Source organism: Mya arenaria, chromosome 14, assembly GCF_026914265.1.
Source record: "Mya arenaria isolate MELC-2E11 chromosome 14, ASM2691426v1".
NCBI lineage: Eukaryota > Metazoa > Mollusca > Bivalvia > Myida > Myidae > Mya > Mya arenaria.
Genome location: NC_069135.1, coordinates 50,526,179 through 50,549,066, shown reverse-complemented (window position 1 = coordinate 50,549,066; position 22,888 = coordinate 50,526,179). Strand labels below are relative to the sequence as shown.

The following is a 22,888-nucleotide window of genomic DNA, read 5'->3' as shown; positions in this document are numbered from 1 at the left end:
AGCAATATACCCTGGGATCACTCGAGGCTTAGCCATCATCATCATCCTTATCCTCATCATCCTCATTATCCTCATCATCATCATCGTCGTCGTCGTTTATTTTTTTGTTATTTCTACCATTTCTCTTGTACAAAGTATTGAATCGTTGTTTATGAAACAAATCAATATACGTAACTCAAATCAGCAAACCACATCTTTCCGATATTCTTTCAACGTCATAATATATTCTAAACATATCTATACACGTACATCTTTTCTCAAAAATAAATGCATTAACAGCCCTGTATAGAATGTTACTAAAAATTCATTACGGCTGTGGTGTTGCGTGATTTGTTGATTGACATTATCACTTGATGTTATCAATGTATCCTTAACAGGTCAACATATCCTCATCATTTGTTAAAGTCCATGTGGCAGTGAGGACTAAGCAACTGTATTTTATTTGGCTTAACCGTCATGGGTTCGAACCCCACTAAAGCCAAAATACGTTTTATGCTATAACTGTATTTTAGACTTCAATTTCGATATCATAGAGTAAAATAATGCTAAATTAAGTGTTTTCAGATCCATTACCATGGAAATTAATTGTTGGTCCAAAAACATGAGCGAGTCACTTTAAAGTGGCACTCAGTAAAAAATAATGTCCTAGTCGGAGCGTTGGTAGAGTAAACAGAAATAAACAGAAATATACCTGAAGCACATGAAATGAGTATTATCTTGCATGTAAATTGCTCAATTGACGATAAAATATACTGTCGAACTCCGTTGGCTCGAACTCGTTTGGCTCGAATTCCTCGTTGGCTCGACCTAGATGTTACGGACCGATTCTTTAAACTGAAGGTAAACAAACCCGCTTAGCCCGAATTTTCTTAGGCTCGAGGTATTTTCGCCGGTCCCTTGGAGTTCGAGCAGACGGGTTCGACTGTATAGGATATGTATTTATTGGTGCCTGACGTTAATGTTAAATGTCGATGTCTGTTGGCCACCATACAAAATTGGTATATTTAAGTATTTGCTGGCTGATTTCTAATACGTTAAAAAAATAACAAATAAAATGGATGTTAACGCCATATGTTGCCATTTTCGGTAAAAACAACAACAACAAAAATTGGACACAAAACCCTTTCAAGTGATATCAATATATGACGTCACCAGGCAACTGTAATTCACATCTGTTTGGGTCGAATATCTTATTAAAGTTGTCTTATAATCCAGAAGAGAAATAATGAATAGTCGAAAACCGTTGGCTCGAAATCCCAGGGATCGGACGAAATACTTCGATCCTCGCAAATATCGAGCCAAGCGCGCATCCTTACAAAGAGTAAAACAAAATCGGTTCTCAACGTTCAGTTCCAGTCAACGAGGTAATCGAGCCAAGCGATATCGAGCCAACGGGTTTCGACTGTATGATTTATAAAATATTTCCTACGAATGGTATGAACCTTAAATATATACCAAAAAGAGCAAGTTTTGCCGTTTAAATATGATGTCGATTATAGGACAAATTCCATTAGCGGATCCAAGGGGAGCGGACCGGGGGCCCACCCGCCTAAAATCGTCAAAGTTAACTTTTTATTTAAATATAGGAGGTAAAGAGTTAAGAAATACGTCAAAAATGCTCCATTTCGGACTAGAACTTGTAAACATTTTCTAGGGGGCTGGCCTCCCAACCCCTTCAACACTTTAAACCAAATTAATTTTGGTTCTAAGGAAGGGAGCAAGTCAAACGGTTACGCACCTGCGTTTCGGAGGTTAATGGAGACCGCATTGAAACTGTATAATTATATGTTGTAAATTTATTTTACAAAAAAAATACTTGTCGAGCAATATAATAATCCTATATTGTGATATGGTAAATACGACCTTGCATACTGTGTATGTTTCGTTTAATAATAAAATATGTTTAAACCATATGACGAGCGTGATTTAATGCCTTTTACACTGGTGTCGACTTGAACTAAACCATATTAGTATTACACTCAAATGAAAATGACTTACCCGGTATGTATATTCGCGCCAAACACGAAGATTGATATTGTTATTCTTTGCTTTACTTAATCATGAATTGTTTAGTAATGCAAACTTTGATAACATATTCGTTAATGTTGTTGTGAATGTCTCGACATTAACCAGCACGCATGTGCGGAATGCTGAATAACTGACCAAATAAAAAAATGACTCAATGAATATAAATTCGCCGTTGTTTTTTAGACAGAGACTTTCTGGGTTATTGAAATGGGCTCCTTACAGCGATCCCGTTCTCGGACACATGAGCGTAAACTCTAAGGTATAGCATAAAACGGGTTTAACTTTTGTATACAGACTTCGTATACTTCGTATTGCTTAAGTATTACTTTATTTTTTAAATAAATCACTATTACTGGTTCCTGATCATAATCATGAGGACCAGTAATTGTGACTCGACATTCTTTAGGTTGAAAACAACATTCATTTGCAAAGAAATACCCCTTCGGTCAGGGGTGTGGTCTTTCACAACAGATAAAATGTTATAAGTTACCGGATGAGTTAGTTAGATTTTACGCAAGAGTGGTCTTGTGTTGTTGGGGAAACCGGAGATCCCACTTGTCCGGCTTGGTGACCACGAACCAAAATCACATGCGCCGGAGCCGGGAATCGAACCTTGGACGCATAGGTGAGAAGCGAGTGCGCTAACCACTGCGCTAACCGGACAACCTGATGACCACGAACCAAAATCACATGCGCCGGAGCCGGGAATCGAACCTTGGACGCCTAGGTGAGAAGCGAGTGCGCTAACCGGACAACCTGGTGACCACGAACCAAACTCACATGCGCCTGTCACATATCCCATTGCTAGTCACCTACTAACCGCGTATATATCACGTCGACAACCCGTTTACATGTTTCATTTATTCATCGGAATCAGAAAATAAACGCCATTAAATATTGGGTCATCGCGTGACCATTCTTCGACCAATGGCGTTACGTTATTTTATGTTCGCGGCGTGATATAATCTAATAATGTGCACTTCCATGAAAAAGTGATAGATTTTATTAAGTAAAAATTAGTTAAATTAGTAATTAACATGACGTGAAGAAAAACCTAGTCATTTGTAGGGTTTGTTTGTAAGAGGTAGTCTAAGTAATCAATTTGATTTTACAACCATGTGCTATTTTTGGGTGTGTATGTAAGCTTATTTATACTCGCACTCGCGCAAGGCACATTCGGCGAGTGCTCTGATGTGATTCTTAGTCATTTTACGTGATTGGAGGATAGTGCACAAACAAAATGTAACCCTGGTTAGAGCTACCCTGGTTCTTTAACGTGCACCAGTGAATAGCACTGTCACAAGGGACCCGAATTTAACGTCTCTACCGGAAGACAATTAGTATTTTAGTGGTCCAACGGGGAATCGAACCTGCGACCCATAGATTGACAGTCAAGTGTGTTACAATAGACCACGGATCCGTCACATGTGCTACTTTTATTGACGAAATATCCTTCCATTGGTCATGTGACATTCGGAGCTCCTCGGTCATTTTTCTCGACAACAACCTCGGATGTAAATGGACGGTTTACATACTCAGCAATCGGCATGTTCTAGTCCGCTGCAAGTAGATCGCGTAATTTAGCAGTTAAACTTTATGACTTAACTATTGGGAATCTTACGTATGTTTGCAATAATTAATACACTTTGCTTGCAATCAATTTAAACTAAGATCAATAAATACAAGCTTGATCACTGCATTTAATTAATGATATAATTCAAAATTTTACGACTTACTAAAAGCATACATCCGAGGTTGTTTTCGAGAAAAATGGCCGAGGAGTTCCGAATGGTTCATTTGAATGGTAGAACGGCAATCAGCGTCTTGTTAAGGGGATGTTTACAGGCAGTGGCGTACCTAGGCATACCCTAGTACCACTGAACGTACAACTCAATATACGTAGCGATATCAAAAACAATTATCGAAGACTTATTGAGTGTATATCTGAACAATTTAGGAAGTAACTCAAAAAGTGTCCGTGGAATCCAATATAAATTAATTGCTAGATATCCATACAGTTGTTTTTAAATAGGGGCGAAGGAGGTGGGGGGGGGGTTACATTTTTTTTTTTTTTTTTCGTTGATGACATTTTCATCGTTGACTATGTGTTCATGCTCTTTCTTATCGCATAAGGGACGGATTGATACGCATAAACAAGCCATAGTTCAACATTTTTATTTGAGTCAATAAACTTTAAGGGGAGGCAGAAAAAGGGGGGACTGGCGGGGATGAAAGTCTAGCAACTAATTTATAGTCGCCTTAAATAGTTAAAGTTTATTTTTGTTTAGCTGATTGTTGGCGATCAGAATGCTTGAAAATGTGTTTTTGATAACTGTATTCTTTTTAACTTATGAAAAATGGTCACACTTCAATGAGTCTCTCAAGTAATAGGGGCATACAATTCAACATGCTTCCAGGGGCGTAGCTAGCCCTCTATTCATGTGGATCTATAATTAAGCTATGGGATACCGGGGGCATGTCCCCTCGGAAAAAAGAAAACAATTGTGCAATCTGGTGCACTCTGGGCGTTCTGATGTGCTTTATTTAGTACTGGAAAGTGGACAGTTATAGGATTATGGAATCAAGTACGCATACTGCAATATTGGCTGATTTTTTTTCTTTATATTTTGTCAGAATCATGTGGATTCAGCCGCGTACTCGCGTATAGGCAGCTACGCGCCTGGCTTCAGGTACGCCCATAATTGGTAAACGTGTGCTTCATTCCATCTTTGCTTATTTATTGTATGTCTTTTCTTTCTATTTTTCAACTGCGCATGCGCGGAGCCGAAGCACGGATACATGACGCATTTTTATTTCAGCAGACAACCCGTGCACGTGAACGATTCGCTCGTTCTTGAACTCACAAACCGGTTCCGGTACGGATGAGCCTGATCAACACTGCCTTGCGTGTGACGTCAATCTTGTGACGTCACAAGACCGAAAGCTCATGGTGCACTTTTTGTAAATGATGATTATTTATCCTTTATACTTTTGTTTGACCATGGTCCATAATATCCTAAAGCTAACTGTATATATATGTCTTTATTATATGCTTTCCGATGGTTTTAAGAGATTAATCAGTGAAATAAAAATGTATAATTTACTGTTTTGAAATTTTGCCCGCTGTCAGTTCCAAATCAAACGTCAGCGCGCACAGCGCTAGGGCAATGACGCCATTTCCAAAATGACGTTACGTCAGCATACACATTGGCATATTTTTTTCTAAAAAAGAGTAATTAAATGACTTCTCACTCCATTGTTAGGCATTTAATGAAATAAAAAATGTTTGTTTCAAGAAAGATAGCAATATACCCTGGGATCACCAAAAGTAAATATTTCACTCGAGGCTTCGTCATGCGTAAATAATATATAGTTTTTGAGCTCAATCGGTGAAATAGATTACGATCTTGCACTGAAACAAACAGTTATCCTATAATGTTTACTCTAAATGTTCGCAAATTAAGTAGTTTACTTTGAAATTAAACCTTTTTTTAAAATTTCAATTTTCAAATTAAAGTTTGTCTTTAACTGCGGAAAGTAGTTGAATAAATGGGAATAAATGGGAATGAACGGTCCCGTACATCTTGAATATACGGGCGTGGCTGGACCCGTACACTAAACGTGTACGGACCCCGTACACGAATACGTATACGGAGCACCACGTGTACGGACTTCTGTGCATCCACACCCCGAGCGTGTACATATATGGGATTATTAATTTCTTAAATAATTTAACACTTATGCAGAAAAACATATTTAACCGTTAATTTTTTGGCCAAAAATAATATATAAATATACATATGGATGTACGGAAGCCGTATCCTGGCATGCTCGGGATAGAAGAACGGACTCCGTACATACAACGTGTACACGATGGATATTCCGACCCCATACACGTAGCATGTACGGGATGGATAAAGGGACCCCATGCATGCAACGTGTAAGCTATGGAAAAACGGACCCCATGCATGCAACGTGTAAGCTATGGAAATACGGACCCCGTGCATGCAACGTATTAGCTATGGAAATACGGACCCCATGCATGCAACGTGTAAGCTATGGAAATACGGACCCCGTGCATGCAACGTGTAAGCTATGGAAATACGGACCCCGTGCATGCAACGTGTAAGCAATGGAAATACGGACCCCGTGCATGCAATGTGTAAGCTATGGAAATACGGACCCCATGAATGCAACGTGTAAGCAATGGAAATACGGACCCTATGCATGCAACGTGTAAGCTATGGAAATACGGACCCTATGCATGCAACGTGTAAGCTATGGCAATACAGAACCCATGCATGCAACGTGTAAATAATGGAAAGACGGACCCCGCGCATGCAACGAGTAAGATATGGAAATACGGACCCCGTGCATGCAACGTGTAAGCTGTGGAAATACGGACCCTATGCATCAACGTGTAAGCTATGGGGTGACGGAATCCGTGCATGCAACTTGTAAGCTATGGGGAGACGGACACCGTGCATGCAACGTGTATGCTATGGAAATACGGCCCCGTGCATGCAACGTGTAAGCTATGGAAATACGGACCCCGTGCATGCAACGTGTACGCTACGGAAATACGGTCCCCGTGGATGCAACGTGTAAGCTATTGAAATACGGACCCCGTGCATGCAACGTGTACGCTACGGAAATACGGTCCCCGTGCATGCAACGTGTAAGCTATGGAAATACGGACCCCGTGCATGCAACGTGTAAGCTATGGAAATACGGACCCCGTGCATGCAACGTGTAAGCTATGGAAATACGGACCCCGTGCATGCAACGTGTAAGCTATGGAAATACGGTCCCCGTGCATGCAACGTGTAAGCTATGGAAATACGGACCCCGTGCATGCAACGTGTATGCTATGGAAATACGGCCCCGTGCATGCAACGTGTAAGCTATGGAAATACGGACCCCGTGCATGCAACGTGTAAGCTACGGAAATACGGTCCCCGTGGATGCAACGTGTAAGCTATTGAAATACGGACCCCGTGCATGCAACGTATTAGCTATGGAAATACGCACCCCGTGCATGCAACGTGTAAGCTATGGAAATACGGACCCCGTGCATGCAACGTGTAAGCTATGGAAATACGGACCCCGTGCATGCAACATGTACGCTATGGAAATACGGACCCCGTGCATGAAACGTGTACGCTATGGAAATACGGACCCCGTGCATGCAACGTGTAAGCTATTGAAATACGGACCCCGTGCATGCAACGTGTAAGCTATGGAAATACGGACCCCATGCATGCAACGTGTAAGCTATGGAAATACGGACCCCGTGCATGCAACGTGTAAGCTATGGAAATACGGACCCCGTGCATGCAACGTGTACGCTACGGAAATACGGTCCCCGTGCATGCAACGTGTAAGCTATGGAAATACGGACCCCGTGCATGCAACGTGTAAGCTATGGAAATACGGACCCCGTGCATGCAACGTGTATGCTATGGAAATACGGACCCCGTGCATGCAACGTGTAAGCTATGGAAATACGGACCCCATGCATGCAACGTGTAAGCTATGGAAATACGGACCCATGAATGCAACGTGTACGCTATGGAAATACGGACCCCGTGCATGCAACTTGTACGCTAAGGAAATACGGAACCCATGCACGCAACGTGTAAGCTATGGAAGTACGGACCCCGTAACGTGTACGGGGAAGATATACGGATTGAAAACAGACTCCGAACACGTTGGTGCAATGTTATTATTTTATAAATGCAGTATTATGTTTAATATATTCGATAATAATTACTAAAACAAGCAATAAACATAATTTGTGTAAAGACGTTTTTGTGCGTTTTAATGGCCACGTAGCTATTAATTAAAAATAGTATTGTTTACCAAAAAGGTATCGCATTATGTTTGTTAATGTTTTGGTCATACTGTCTAATGAGTTCAATATAATTCTGCATTTAATATAAAAACAAAATGTATTTTGTATCCATCTTTATTGTGTGCCTTTAATTAAAAACAAAACCAACTATAATCATGGTATATGTTGTTATTGTTTTTACTTTAAAGAAACTCTGCATAATTAATGCACCGATGTTCATCTAGGTGTCCAGTGAAAATAGTTAACATATAACTGGCTCTCATGTAGTTGTAGTAAAAGTATTGAAGCTTTTTAAAGGCACATGGCAAAACGGGCCGTATTATATATTTTATTTTAACATTAAATAAAGAATATATCTATATATATATATATATATATGAGTATACATACACACTAACAACATATTAAATATACGGGAATAACATTATACAATAAACAGTCATTTAGTTGAATAACATGTGCACGATAAACATTATAACTATGTAGCTAAAAGCAAATAAAATACGTCAAATATAAAGGTATATGTACGTTTAAGCAAATATGATTCTTGTATTATATACATGTACATTTTCCATCCGTACTTATATTTACGAGAAAGGTTAAAGTGAAAATCAATCAGTTATAATAATTGTATTTTTGCCACTTGTAATTTGATCTATAATTTATCGAACATTGATGACGAGGAGCGTGTTTTTCCAACCGCCGACAACCAGAGAGGAAGTACGGCTGCTGAAGAACAAAGCTTTAGGTCCGTACACTCCGTCTTGTTCCCTTGCCAGTGTGGACAATTTCGTCTTCCCGTCCTTGTCAACCTGCAGCACTGAGTTGGAGACATAGCAGCAGACGAATACGTGTCCAGCAGTTGTCACGTGTACTCCATAAGGTATCTGCAACTCTTCAGTGAATGTGGCCAGCTTGTTGCCGAGGTTGTCCAGGGTGATAAGTTGATTGTTTGAGTAGTTTGTGATGTAGATAGTCTTCCCTTCGTTACTGATGGCAATTCTCAACACCGTGTCACCACCGGACATGTCCTCGTACAGCTTCTTAACCAGCTTCCCCGTCATCGTATGGACGTACAGCGCGGTGTATGAGGAAATGTAAAGGTTGTTCCCGTGATGAGCTGCGCTGTAACATCTATGTGTGAAACTTAACATCCTCGTAGTCACAAGTTTCCCTTTTGTAATGTTAATAAAATGAAGTTCACGTCTATCATCACCATTGTTAACACAAACGGCAACCTCATTTCCGCCAATGTGGCACACGTCAAATGGATACTCGGGGACATCACAGTGATCGACACCCCTGTACTCCTGGTCCAGGAGTTTCACTTTATTGTTGTTGAAGTCTGTAATAACAACCTCGCCACCAGATAGCTCACATATTCCTTCAATAGCACATTTATATTTGTCTGAACTAATCTTTACGTTGTACTTCTTGTAACCATTGGTAGCAAATACATGATCTCGGGGGAATAGCGATGTACGTGGTTGTTTACAAAAAACATTCGAATCATTTAACTCTCCAACTGTCTTCATAGAGGACAAATTATCTTCTATTTCCATTATGTTTACGAAAAGTTATATCGTATTTGACAACATTTGACATGGTTTGCAGAATTTCGTTTGCTTGTTTGATTTTTTATTTACATTTTCTGAACCCAATGTATTGGGGTGGTTCGCCTGATGAGTCTTTGCTTTGTATGTCATCTATGATGTTCTTTAATTCATCGTGCATCTGTGTGCATGATTCCATGTCTTTCTTAATGGACAGTTCCTGATCAGCAACCAGACGGTCTAAATCTTGAACGGTTGTTTTCTCCATCTTGTTAAGAATGTCGTTGATCTTGATTGCTTTGATTTCATCAACAATGGCTGTTCGAGTCTTCCTCAGTGAGGAACTATTTTTCTTTCTGCCGTTTTTCATATCTTCTATCTGCACCCTAAGAACAGCTACCCATTGAGGTAGTTGACGAAACTCGGGATCTTTGCGGATGCCCTTTGCAACGTCTGGAATGTGTTGTATTAATGAACAGTTTCTGCAATGAAAGAAGGAAAAAACATATGTATTTTTTATGAAGACGCTTGCTTTTAACAATCTTCTATAACCACATCAATTTAAATACTCATATTTCGTCGTCGTCTTTGTCGTCGTCGTCACACACATACACACACAGGCAGGCAGGCATGCAAACAGACACACACACACACACACACACGCACACACACACACGCACACACAGACACACACATACAGAGACACAAAGATACCCAGACAAACACAAACACAGACAGACAGACATACAGAAAGACACCCAGGCAAGCACAAACACAGACAAACAAACTGACAGATATACAAAAAGACAGACACGCGTACAGAAAGACAGACAGACGGACAAACACACAGACAAACAGACAGACAGACAGACACGCTAACACATACACAGGCAGACACACAGACAGACGGACACACAGACAGACATACACACAGGCAGGCAGGCAGGCATGCAGGCAGGCAGGCAGGCAGGCAGACACACATAGAGAAAGACGCACATACAATAAAATACAGACACACAGACACACAGTCAGACGAGACACACAGACAGGCGGACACAGAGACATACATACAGACGAGACACACAGACAGACGGACACAGAGACATACATACAGACAGACATACAGACAGACAGACAGACAGACAGACAGACAGTCCTCAAGACGGTAGGTAATCACGGTCAAATACCGGCGTTGCCTGTATCGACATACGCAGGCGATGCCGGTCAGTGGCAGGCGCTGTCTGTACCGATTCAGGAATTCATCGATAGCTTAAATCATCGTTGTTAATTAAGACTATATTCATTATAATAAAAATATTAATCTAAAAGGAATAATATTTAAAGATAAAAATATATAATTGCATGAACAGCTACTACCACGTCTGCGTGTCTTCAATTTGTCTATGAAATTTTACTGCGGACAATTTCGAGGGAATAATTGTTGTATTTAAAATAATTATAAAAAATGTGCGAAATTGATCATGTTTTTTTCGAAATCACTAACAAAAGCTGATCATAACAGTATACAACTTGCTATGATTAAAAAGACCCGTCCAATAATGTATCGTCTGTGCAATTTACCCTGTTAACTTCTATTTAACACTTTGTCATATCGCACGTACCGATTGCTAAGTCTTTCTAAGCATTTTGACATTATATCAACATCATTGAAATTAAATTAAAAAGGTACTTTTCTATTCAATTTACCTTATTTCAACATATAAAAGTACAAACACTGCTACTTTTCCACTCCTATTGACTATCCTATTTATATACAAGAACATTGCAAATTCGCGGGCTCGTGTACATCTCCACAAAGAATGATGGGTGCATAAAAAATGAGATCTAAATGTGCAAATTACTGATAACAAAACTGTGCCATACACTTCATATGTATATATAGATTGATTTCCATGTTTCACGCGTATGCGACATGGTGTTTTACTGTATCCCACTGTCCATAGACCGGAAAGGCGGTAAAGATCATAAAGCACCGCTTACAGATAGTGATCTTCAATTCTTTAAAGGGTCATATAAAAATTGGTTGACGGGAAATATGTCAGCATTAGGCTGTATTGTGTTTGGTACTGAAATTGAAAACTCGGATGACATGCTACATGTTGAGAATGTTTTCAAAACAGTTATAATTGGTTGTAATTATAAACAAAATATTGTTGTTGTTGTTTGAAACATTCTGTCACATAAGTTTTCACAATTCTAAGACTATCTTTTTATTTCAGTTGAAGATAAAAAAAATAGTTTCACCCACTGATCACCATAATTAATAATTTTCACGAGTAAGAATGTAAGTTATCATGTTCGCGAGTGAAATATATTTTGAATATTTCTTATGTATTTCAAATGGTTTTTAAGAAATTGAATCCATTTACCAGTGCTGTGTGACCTTATTTTCATCACGTCATGATGATTATGGTGTTTAACTGTGAAATGTATGACAGTTCAAGACTTCTTTTATATCTAACAACGACTTAACAATTATCTATTATGTAACTATTGATAAAGTTACGTACCTTTACCTCAATTAATTTTGAGATGAATGTTCTATTGTTCAGATCTCATATATTTTCAAGTGTAGCTCCGTAACAGTAAAGGATATAAATGAGTGAGTAAGTGATACGAACAAAATGATTGAACGAACGAACGAACGAACAACGAACGAATGAGCAACGAACGAACAACGAACGAACGAATGAAGATGGATGATTTTATTTTTGTAAATTGATGCCATTTCAAACAATACAAACCCCCATGTTTTTATTTAGACGCGATAATGATGCACAAGTTTTCATTTGATTCATATCTGCCAATCGGACTGAAAAACAGTACTTGCCATTTTATAGCTAAAAGGAACGTGTTTGGTATCAAAATTCTTAAGGCTGAGATGAATTACCATAAGGCCCTAATTCAACATTTTTATTTGAGTCAATAAACTTTAAGGGGAGGCAGAAAAAGGGGGGACTGGCGGGGATGAAAGTCTAGCAACTAATTTATAGTCGCCTTAAATAGTTAAAGTTTATTTTTGTTTAGCTGATTGTTGGCGATCAGAATGCTTGAAAATGTGTTTTTGATAACTGTATTCTTTTTAACTTATGAAAAATGGTCACACTTCAATGAGTCTCTCAAGTAATAGGGGCATACAATTCAACATGCTTCCAGGGGCGTAGCTAGCCCTCTATTCATGTGGATCTATAATTAAGCTATGGGATACCGGGGGCATGTCCCCTCGGAAAAAAGAAAACAATTGTGCAATCTGGTGCACTCTGGGCGTTCTGAGGTGCTTTATTTAGTACTGGAAAGTGGACAGTTATAGGATTATGGAATCAAGTACGCATACTGCAATATTGGCTGATTTTTTTCCTTTATATTTTGTCAGAATCATGTGGATTCAGCCGCGTACTCGCGTATAGGCAGCTACGCGCCTGGCTTCAGGTACGCCCATAATTGGTAAACGTGTGCTTCATTCCATCTTTGCTTATTTATTGTATGTCTTTTCTTTCTATTTTTCAACTGCGCATGCGCGGAGCCGGAGCACGGAAACATGACGCATGTTTACTTCAGCAGACAACCCGTGCACGTGAACGATTCGCTCGTTCTTGAACTCACAAACCGGTTCCGGTACGGATGAGCCTGATCAACACTACCTTGCGTGTGACGTCAATCTTGTGACGTCACAAGACCGAAAGCTCATGGTGCACTTTTTGTAAATGATGATTATTTATCCTTTATACTTTTGTTTGACCATGGTCCATAATATCCTAAAGCTAACTGTATATGTCTTTATTATATGCTTTCCGATGGTTTTAAGAGATTAATCAGTGAAATAAAAATGTATAATTTACTGTTTTGAAATTTTGCCCGCTGTCAGTTCCAAATCAAACGTCAGCGCGCACAGCGCTAGGGCAATGACGCCATTTCCAAAATGACGTTACGTCAGCATACACATTGGCATATTTTTTTCTAAAAAAGAGTAATTAAATGACTTTTCACTCCATTGTTAGGCATTTAATGAAATAAAAAATGTTTGTTTCAAGAAAGATAGCAATATACCCTGGGATCACCAAAAGTAAATATTTCACTCGAGGCTTCGTCATGCGTAAATAATATATAGTTTTTGAGCTCAATCGGTGAAATAGATTACGATCTTGCACTGAAACAAACAGTTATCCTATAATGTTTACTCTAAATGTTCGCAAATTAAGTAGTTTACTTTGAAATTAAACCTTTTTTTAAAATTTCAATTTTCAAATTAAAGTTTGTCTTTAACTGCGGAAAGTAGTTGAATAAATGGGAATAAATGGGAATGAACGGTCCCGTACATCTTGAATATACGGGCGTGGCTGGACCCGTACACTAAACGTGTACGGACCCCGTACACGAATACGTATACGGAGCACCACGTGTACGGACTTCTGTGCATCCACACCCCGAGCGTGTACATATATGGGATTATTAATTTCTTAAATAATTTAACACTTATGCAGAAAAACATATTTAACCGTTAATTTTTTGCCAAAAATAATATATAAATATACATATGGATGTACGGAAGCCGTATCCTGGCATGCTCGGGATAGAAGAACGGACTCCGTACATACAACGTGTACACGATGGATATTCCGACCCCATACACGTAGCATGTACGGGATGGATAAAAGGACCCCATGCATGCAACGTGTAAGCTATGGAAATACGGACCCCATGCATGCAACGTGTAAGCTATGGAAATACGGACCCCGTGCATGCAACGTGTACGCTATGGAAATACGGACCCCATGCATGCAACGTGTAAGCTATGGAAATACGGACCCCGTGCATGCAACGTGTAAGCTATGGAAATACGGACCCCGTGCATGCAACGTGTAAGCTATGGAAATACGGACCCCGTGCATGCAACGTGTAAGCTATGGAAATACGGACCCCGTGCATGCAACGTGTAAGCTATGGAAATACGGACCCTATGCATGCAACGTGTAAGCTATGGAAATACGGACCCTATGCATGCAACGTGTAAGCTATGGCAATACAGAACCCATGCATGCAACGTGTAAATAATGGAAAGACGGACCCCGCGCATGCAACGAGTAAGATATGGAAATACGGACCCCGTGCATGCAACGTGTAAGCTGTGGAAATACGGACCCCGTGCATCAACGTGTAAGCTATGGGGTGACGGAATCCGTGCATGCAACTTGTAAGCTATGGGGAGACGGACACCGTGCATGCAACGTGTATGCTATGGAAATACGGCCCCGTGCATGCAACGTGTAAGCTATGGAAATACGGACCCCGTGCATGCAACGTGTACGCTATGGAAATACGGACCCCGTGCATGCAACGTGTAAGCTATGGAAATACGGACCCCATGCATGCAACGTGTAAGCTATGGAAATACGGACCCCGTGCATGCAACGTGTAAGCTATGGAAATACGGACCCCATGCATGCAACGTGTAAGCTATGGAAATACGGACCCCATGCATGCAACGTGTAAGCTATGGAAATACGGACCCCGTGCATGCAACGTGTAAGCTATGGAAATACGGACCCCGTGCATGCAACGTGTAAGCTATGGAAATACGGACCCCGTGCATGCAACGTGTAAGCTATGGAAATACGGACCCCATAAATGCAACGTGTAAGCTATGGAAATACGCACCCCGTGCATGCAACGTGTACGCTATGGAAATACGGACCCCGTGCATTCAACGTGTAAGCTATGGAAATACGGACCCCATGCATGCAACGTGTAAGCTATGGAAATACGGACCCATGAATGCAACGTGTACGCTATGGAAATACGGACCCCGTGCATGCAACTTGTACGCTAAGGAAATACGGACCCCGTGCATGCAACGTGTACGCTATGGAAATACGGAACCCATGCACGCAACGTGTAAGTTATGGAAATACGGACCCTGTAACGTGTACGGGGAAGATATACGGATTGAAAACAGACTCCGAACACGTTGGTGCAATGTTATTATTTTATAAATGCAGTATTATGTTTAATATATTCGATAATAATTACTAAAACAAGCAATAAACATAATTTGTGTAAAGACGTTTTTGTGCGTTTTAATGGCCACGTAGCTATTAATTAAAAATAGTATTGTTTACCAAAAAGGTATCGCATTATGTTTGTTAATGTTTTGGTCATACTGTCTAATGAGTTCAATATAATTCTGCATTTAATATAAAAACAAAATGTATTTTGTATCCATCTTTATTGTGTGCCTTTAATTAAAAACAAAACCAACTATAATCATGGTATATGTTGTTATTGTTTTTACTTTAAAGAAACTCTGCATAATTAATGCACCGATGTTCATCTAGGTGTCCAGTGAAAATAGTTAACATATAACTGGCTCTCATGTAGTTGTAGTAAAAGTATTGAAGCTTTTTAAAGGCACATGGCAAAACGGGCCGTATTATATATTTTATTTTAACATTAAATAAAGAATATATCTATATATATATATATATGAGTATACATACACACTAACAACATATTAAATATACGGGAATAACATTATACAATAAACAGTCATTTAGTTGAATAACATGTGCACGATAAACATTATAACTATGTAGCTAAAAGCAAATAAAATACGTCAAATATAAAGGTATATGTACGTTTAAGCAAATATGATTCTTGTATTATATACATGTACATTTTCCATCCGTACTTATATTTACGAGAAAGGTTAAAGTGAAAATCAATCAGTTATAATAATTGTATTTTTGCCACTTGTAATTTGATCTATAATTTATCGAACATTGATGACGAGGAGCGTGTTTTTCCAACCGCCGACAACCAGAGAGGAAGTACGGCTGCTGAAGAACAAAGCTTTAGGTCCGTACACTCCGTCTTGTTCCCTTGCCAGTGTGGACAATTTCGTCTTCCCGTCCTTGTCAACCTGCAGCACTGAGTTGGAGACATAGCAGCAGACGAATACGTGTCCAGCAGTTGTCACGTGTACTCCATAAGGTATCTGCAACTCTTCAGTGAATGTGGCCAGCTTGTTGCCGAGGTTGTCCAGGGTGATAAGTTGATTGTTTGAGTAGTTTGTGATGTAGATAGTCTTCCCTTCGTTACTGATGGCAATTCTCAACACCGTGTCACCACCGGACATGTCCTCGTACAGCTTCTTAACCAGCTTCCCCGTCATCGTATGGACGTACAGCGCGGTGTATGAGGAAATGTAAAGGTTGTTCCCGTGATGAGCTGCGCTGTAACATCTATGTGTGAAACTTAACATCCTCGTAGTCACAAGTTTCCCTTTTGTAATGTTAATAAAATGAAGTTCACGTCTATCATCACCATTGTTAACACAAACGGCAACCTCATTTCCGCCAATGTGGCACACGTCAAATGGATACTCGGGGACATCACAGTGATCGACACCCCTGTACTCCTGGTCCAGGAGTTTCACTTTATTGTTGTTGAAGTCTGTAATAACAACCTCGCCACCAGATAGCTCACATATTCCTTCAATAGCACATTTATATTTGTCTGAACTAATCTTTACGTTGTACTTCTTGTAACCATTGGTAGCAAATACATGATCTCGGGGGAATAGCGATGTACGTGGTTGTTTACAAAAAACATTCGAATCATTTAACTCTCCAACTGTCTTCATAGAGGACAAATTATCTTCTATTTCCATTATGTTTACGAAAAGTTATATCGTATTTGACAACATTTGACATGGTTTGCAGAATTTCGTTTGCTTGTTTGATTTTTTATTTACATTTTCTGAACCCAATGTATTGGGGTGGTTCGCCTGATGAGTCTTTGCTTTGTATGTCATCTATGATGTTCTTTAATTCATCGTGCATCTGTGTGCATGATTCCATGTCTTTCTTAATGGACAGTTCCTGATCAGCAACCAGACGGTCTAAATCTTGAACGTATGTTTTCTCCATCTTGTTAAGAATGTCGTTGATCTTGATTGCTTTGATTTCATCAACAATGGCTGTTCGAGTCTTCCTCAGTGAGGAACTATTTTTCTTTCTGCCGTTTTTCATATCTTCTATCTGCACCCTAAGAACAGCTACCCATTGAGGTAGTTGACGAAACTCGGGATCTTTGCGGATGCCCTTTGCAACGTCTGGAATGTGTTGTATTAATGAACAGTTTCTGCAATGAAAGAAGGAAAAACATATGTATTTTTTATGAAGACGCTTGCTTTTAACAATCTTCTATAACCACATCAATTTAAATACTCATATTTCGTCGTCGTCTTTGTCGTCGTCGTCACACACATACACACACAGGCAGGCAGGCATGCAAACAGACACACACACACACACACACACACACGCACACACACACACGCACACACAGACACACACATACAGAGACACAAAGATACCCAGACAAACACAAACACAGACAGACAGACATACAGAAAGACACCCAGGCAAGCACAAACACAGACAAACAAACTGACAGATATACAAAAAGACAGACACGCGTACAGAAAGACAGACAGACGGACAAACACACAGACAAACAGACAGACAGACAGACACGCTAACACATACACAGGCAGACACACAGACAGACGGACACACAGACAGACATACACACAGGCAGGCAGGCAGGCATGCAGGCAGGCAGGCAGGCAGGCAGACACACATAGAGAAAGACGCACATACAATAAAATACAGACACACAGACACACAGTCAGACGAGACACACAGACAGGCGGACACAGAGACATACATACAGACGAGACACACAGACAGACGGACACAGAGACATACATACAGACAGACATACAGACAGACAGACAGACAGACAGACAGACAGACAGTCCTCAAGACGGTAGGTAATCACGGTCAAATACCGGCGTTGCCTGTATCGACATACGCAGGCGATGCCGGTCAGTGGCAGGCGCTGTCTGTACCGATTCAGGAATTCATCGATAGCTTAAATCATCGTTGTTAATTAAGACTATATTCATTATAATAAAAATATTAATCTAAAAGGAATAATATTTAAAGATAAAAATATATAATTGCATGAACAGCTACTACCACGTCTGCGTGTCTTCAATTTGTCTATGAAATTTTACTGCGGACAATTTCGAGGGAATAATTGTTGTATTTAAAATAATTATAAAAAATGTGCGAAATTGATCATGTTTTTTTCGAAATCACTAACAAAAGCTGATCATAACAGTATACAACTTGCTATGATTAAAAAGACCCGTCCAATAATGTATCGTCTGTGCAATTTACCCTGTTAACTTCTATTTAACACTTTGTCATATCGCACGTACCGATTGCTAAGTCTTTCTAAGCATTTTGACATTATATCAACATCATTGAAATTAAATTAAAAAAGGTACTTTTCTATTCAATTTACCTTATTTCAACATATAAAAGTACAAACACTGCTACTTTTCCACTCCTATTGACTATCCTATTTATATACAAGAACATTGCAAATTCGCGGGCTCGTGTACATCTCCACAAAGAATGATGGGTGCATAAAAAATGAGATCTAAATGTGCAAATTACTGATAACAAAACTGTGCCATACACTTCATATGTATATATAGATTGATTTCCATGTTTCACGCGTATGCGACATGGTGTTTTACTGTATCCCACTGTCCATAGACCGGAAAGGCGGTAAAGATCATAAAGCACCGCTTACAGATAGTGATCTTCAATTCTTTAAAGGGTCATATAAAAATTGGTTGACGGGAAATATGTCAGCATTAGGCTGTATTGTGTTTGGTACTGAAATTGAAAACTCGGATGACATGCTACATGTTGAGAATGTTTTCAAAACAGTTATAATTGGTTGTAATTATAAACAAAATATTGTTGTTGTTGTTTGAAACATTCTGTCACATAAGTTTTCACAATTCTAAGACTATCTTTTTATTTCAGTTGAAGATAAAAAAAATAGTTTCACCCACTGATCACCATAATTAATAATTTTCACGAGTAAGAATGTAAGTTATCATGTTCGCGAGTGAAATATATTTTGAATATTTCTTATGTATTTCAAATGGTTTTTAAGAAATTGAATCCATTTACCAGTGCTGTGTGACCTTATTTTCATCACGTCATGATGATTATGGTGTTTAACTGTGAAATGTATGACAGTTCAAGACTTCTTTTATATCTAACAACGACTTAACAATTATCTATTATGTAACTATTGATAAAGTTACGTACCTTTACCTCAATTAATTTTGAGATGAATGTTCTATTGTTCAGATCTCATATATTTTCAAGTGTAGCTCCGTAACAGTAAAGGATATAAATGAGTGAGTAAGTGATACGAACAAAATGATTGAACGAACGAACGAACGAACAACGAACGAATGAGCAACGAACGAACAACGAACGAACGAATGAAGATGGATGATTTTATTTTTGTAAATTGATGCCATTTCAAACAATACAAACCCCCATGTTTTTATTTAGACGCGATAATGATGCACAAGTTTTCATTTGATTCATATCTGCCAATCGGACTGAAAAACAGTACTTGCCATTTTATAGCTAAAAGGAACGTGTTTGGTATCAAAATTCTTAAAATGTGGTCAAGCTCTATATTAAAATTGAATAAAACATGTGTTTTTTAATGAAATCCGAAAAGTACAAAACATGAAGTTTAAGTTCAAATGTGTCGGAAACTAAAGATATTGGTAAGCCCCTCCCCCAATCGATCCGGCAGACATTTCTTCTTTTAATCTTCTCTCTGATTGGCTGAGGGCAATATTCTGGCATATTGCGATTTAAATAGGTAGTCACGCCCACAAAGTCATACATTCGAGGCATATCCTGTCCCCTTTTATGGCCCTTGTGACACCCTATGCACAATAAAATCACATCTTGTGTATATTTTAGCTGACAACCTAAATATATAAATTTGAGTTAAATTTTATATCTTTAATTGTAAAAGAAATATCAAGGAAATTATCAATATCTTTTTGCAATCAATACAAATTGAATGTTTAGCAGTAAAATAAACATATTCATTTTTGGCATAAAAAAGGAAACCAAAATTAATGAGTTTCCGTTTGAACGTGAGATAGCAATGCAGTATACACCAGAGCCCCGAAATTAAACTTTGTTGAATCCGGTTAAATCAAAATACTTCTACATGTTATTTCCAATTTAGTTCAACTAAAAACAAAAGGTTAATGAACATAAAGACTTACAAACAAATAGTTACTGATTCATAAGAGAATGATTTTCTATTTCATAATATGTTTTTGCAAGCAGTTGAAAAATCGACGTATACAGAATATACAGAATTCATGTTTTACGATCATTTTATTTCTTTGCATTAAACCGATATAAGAAAATTAATATACTCTATATAAAATGATGTTTTCTATGCCAATAATATATGTAATCGCATGGATTGTGTACAAATTAAGGGTGTTAACTCTATGATTCTACGAGGATACAGCTTACTAAAGATTGAATTACCCACACTAACAACACATCATTCAAAGAAAATATATAATTGTACAATTAACTTCAATTAAATGTCCGTCATTGTCAGTATCTGTGAATAGAAAGGTGTTTAAACATAATTACATGTATGTATAATAACTTTGAAATAAAACATTCAATTTTTTTTTTTTATTTGCTATAAACATAATAAGATATATTGTATTGTATAATATAAAATAGATAATTGATGCACTTAATTTGTTATTTACAATTATTACAGTTTGTTGTAAAAATATCAATCATCTTTTAATACATTAATCTATTAATCGTATTGTTGATATCATTGTTCTGTTCATTAAAGTCTATTATTAAATAACACCTACACAACATTGAATATTTTTTGTTTATTTTTCTTTTATTTGCTTTAAAGTATTTCGCAAAAAGTATCATTTTTTAATTGTTATTGAATATTTTCTAAAATCATTCTGTATCACATTGTTTTGGGTATAATATTTGTGTCCAGATGTTCAAATATCCAATGTTTTTTTCATGTGAAAATGTCAATTAACGTTGTGTATTTCAATTACTGCATGACACTTGAGTCTCGTAAGGGTTACTCAGATTAGGAGGGGCCTAACAGAACCCCAAAACAACGAATGTCTATTAGTGTCAGACGTCAACACCTTCTATCAACACACACCATCCTCTCTATAAAACCTTAAGAATTTCTAACTCAAGACTACTTTGATCTGGAATTTCTAGGTTAAAATTGCATTTTGCATTTCAAAGCTAAAGTCTTACTTGTAATATTTTTACGTTTCGGTTTGTGAATCAAAACCATGGCCGCATTCAAGAGAAATCACAACAAGTAAGTTTTAATAATAACTGTTTATTTTATGCTGATATAAGATATGATTTAGAATTCGTTCTGATATATTGTCTATGTGTTGACCGAAGATCTCTGCCAAAAGTTTGCAACCAGATTGGAATATATTATCAGTTTAAAACGGTTGAGTTATATTTATTGATTATAAAATATTATTAAAACGTCATAAATTATGCATATAATGTATCTCAGACATCGTTTAATATCATCCAAAATAACATTATACATAAATAGTACAAAATGTCATCATTTCGAGCTAGTGTAGTATTTAGCCCATGCCAGTGTTGGATTCGAAGCTATGACTCTTCGGAAATGTTTGAAATAGACTGTAAGCTACTAAGACTTGAATTTCAGAAAAAAAGATTGTTTAGCTATTTATTTAATTGACCGCGAGCCTCTGTTTTCACACGATTTTATTTCTTAACTTTTTTATGTAAACTAAATCTTTTAATCATGAAATAACATGCGCTTCTCTATAATTTTGAAAAGAGATTCCATTTGGTTTGTCTGTCGGGGCGGCAATTCAGGGTTCTGCACATTAATGTCTCTTGAAGACATTAATAAAAATAAAAGAAAATGCATGATTTGTTTGAATTCTAGCTAAATATCTTAATCTTAAAATTCTGAAATAGCATGAACTTTAATCATGTAAAGAGATTGAATTTAGTTTGTCTGCCAGGGACGGCAATGTGTCTTGAAGATATAAATAAAAAACAAAAGAAAATGCCTGATTTGCTTAAATTCTAGCTAAATATTAAATGTTATCTCTAATAAATTCTGAAATAGCATACATTTTTCTATAATTTTGAAAAGACATTCAATTTGGTTGGTCTGTCTGGGACGGCAATGCCGGGTTTTGCAGACATAAGTGACTTGAAGACAGCAAATAAAAGAAAATACATGATTTGTTTGAAATCTAGCAAAATATTATACCCAATCTTTAAATTCTGAAATAGCATACATTTCTGTATTATTTTGTAAAGAGATTCAATTTGGTTTGTCTGTCAGGGACGGCAATGCCGGGTTTCGCAGACATAAGTGTCTTGAAGATATAAATAAAAACCAAAGAAAATGCTTGATTTGTTTGAATTCTAGCTAAACATTAAACGTTATCTTT

The 22,888-nt window shown here is 38.0% G+C and overlaps 1 protein-coding gene across 1 annotated transcript; it reads right to left on the bottom strand.

The window, feature by feature from the left end:
• Positions 1-8,544: 8,544 nt before the first annotated feature.
• Positions 8,545-9,444, bottom strand: LOC128216208 (uncharacterized). Its single transcript, XM_052922777.1, has one exon. The coding sequence runs from the start codon at positions 9,442-9,444 to the stop codon at positions 8,545-8,547; it is 900 nt and encodes a 299-aa protein (XP_052778737.1).
• Between the last annotated feature and the right edge of the window lie 13,444 nt (positions 9,445-22,888).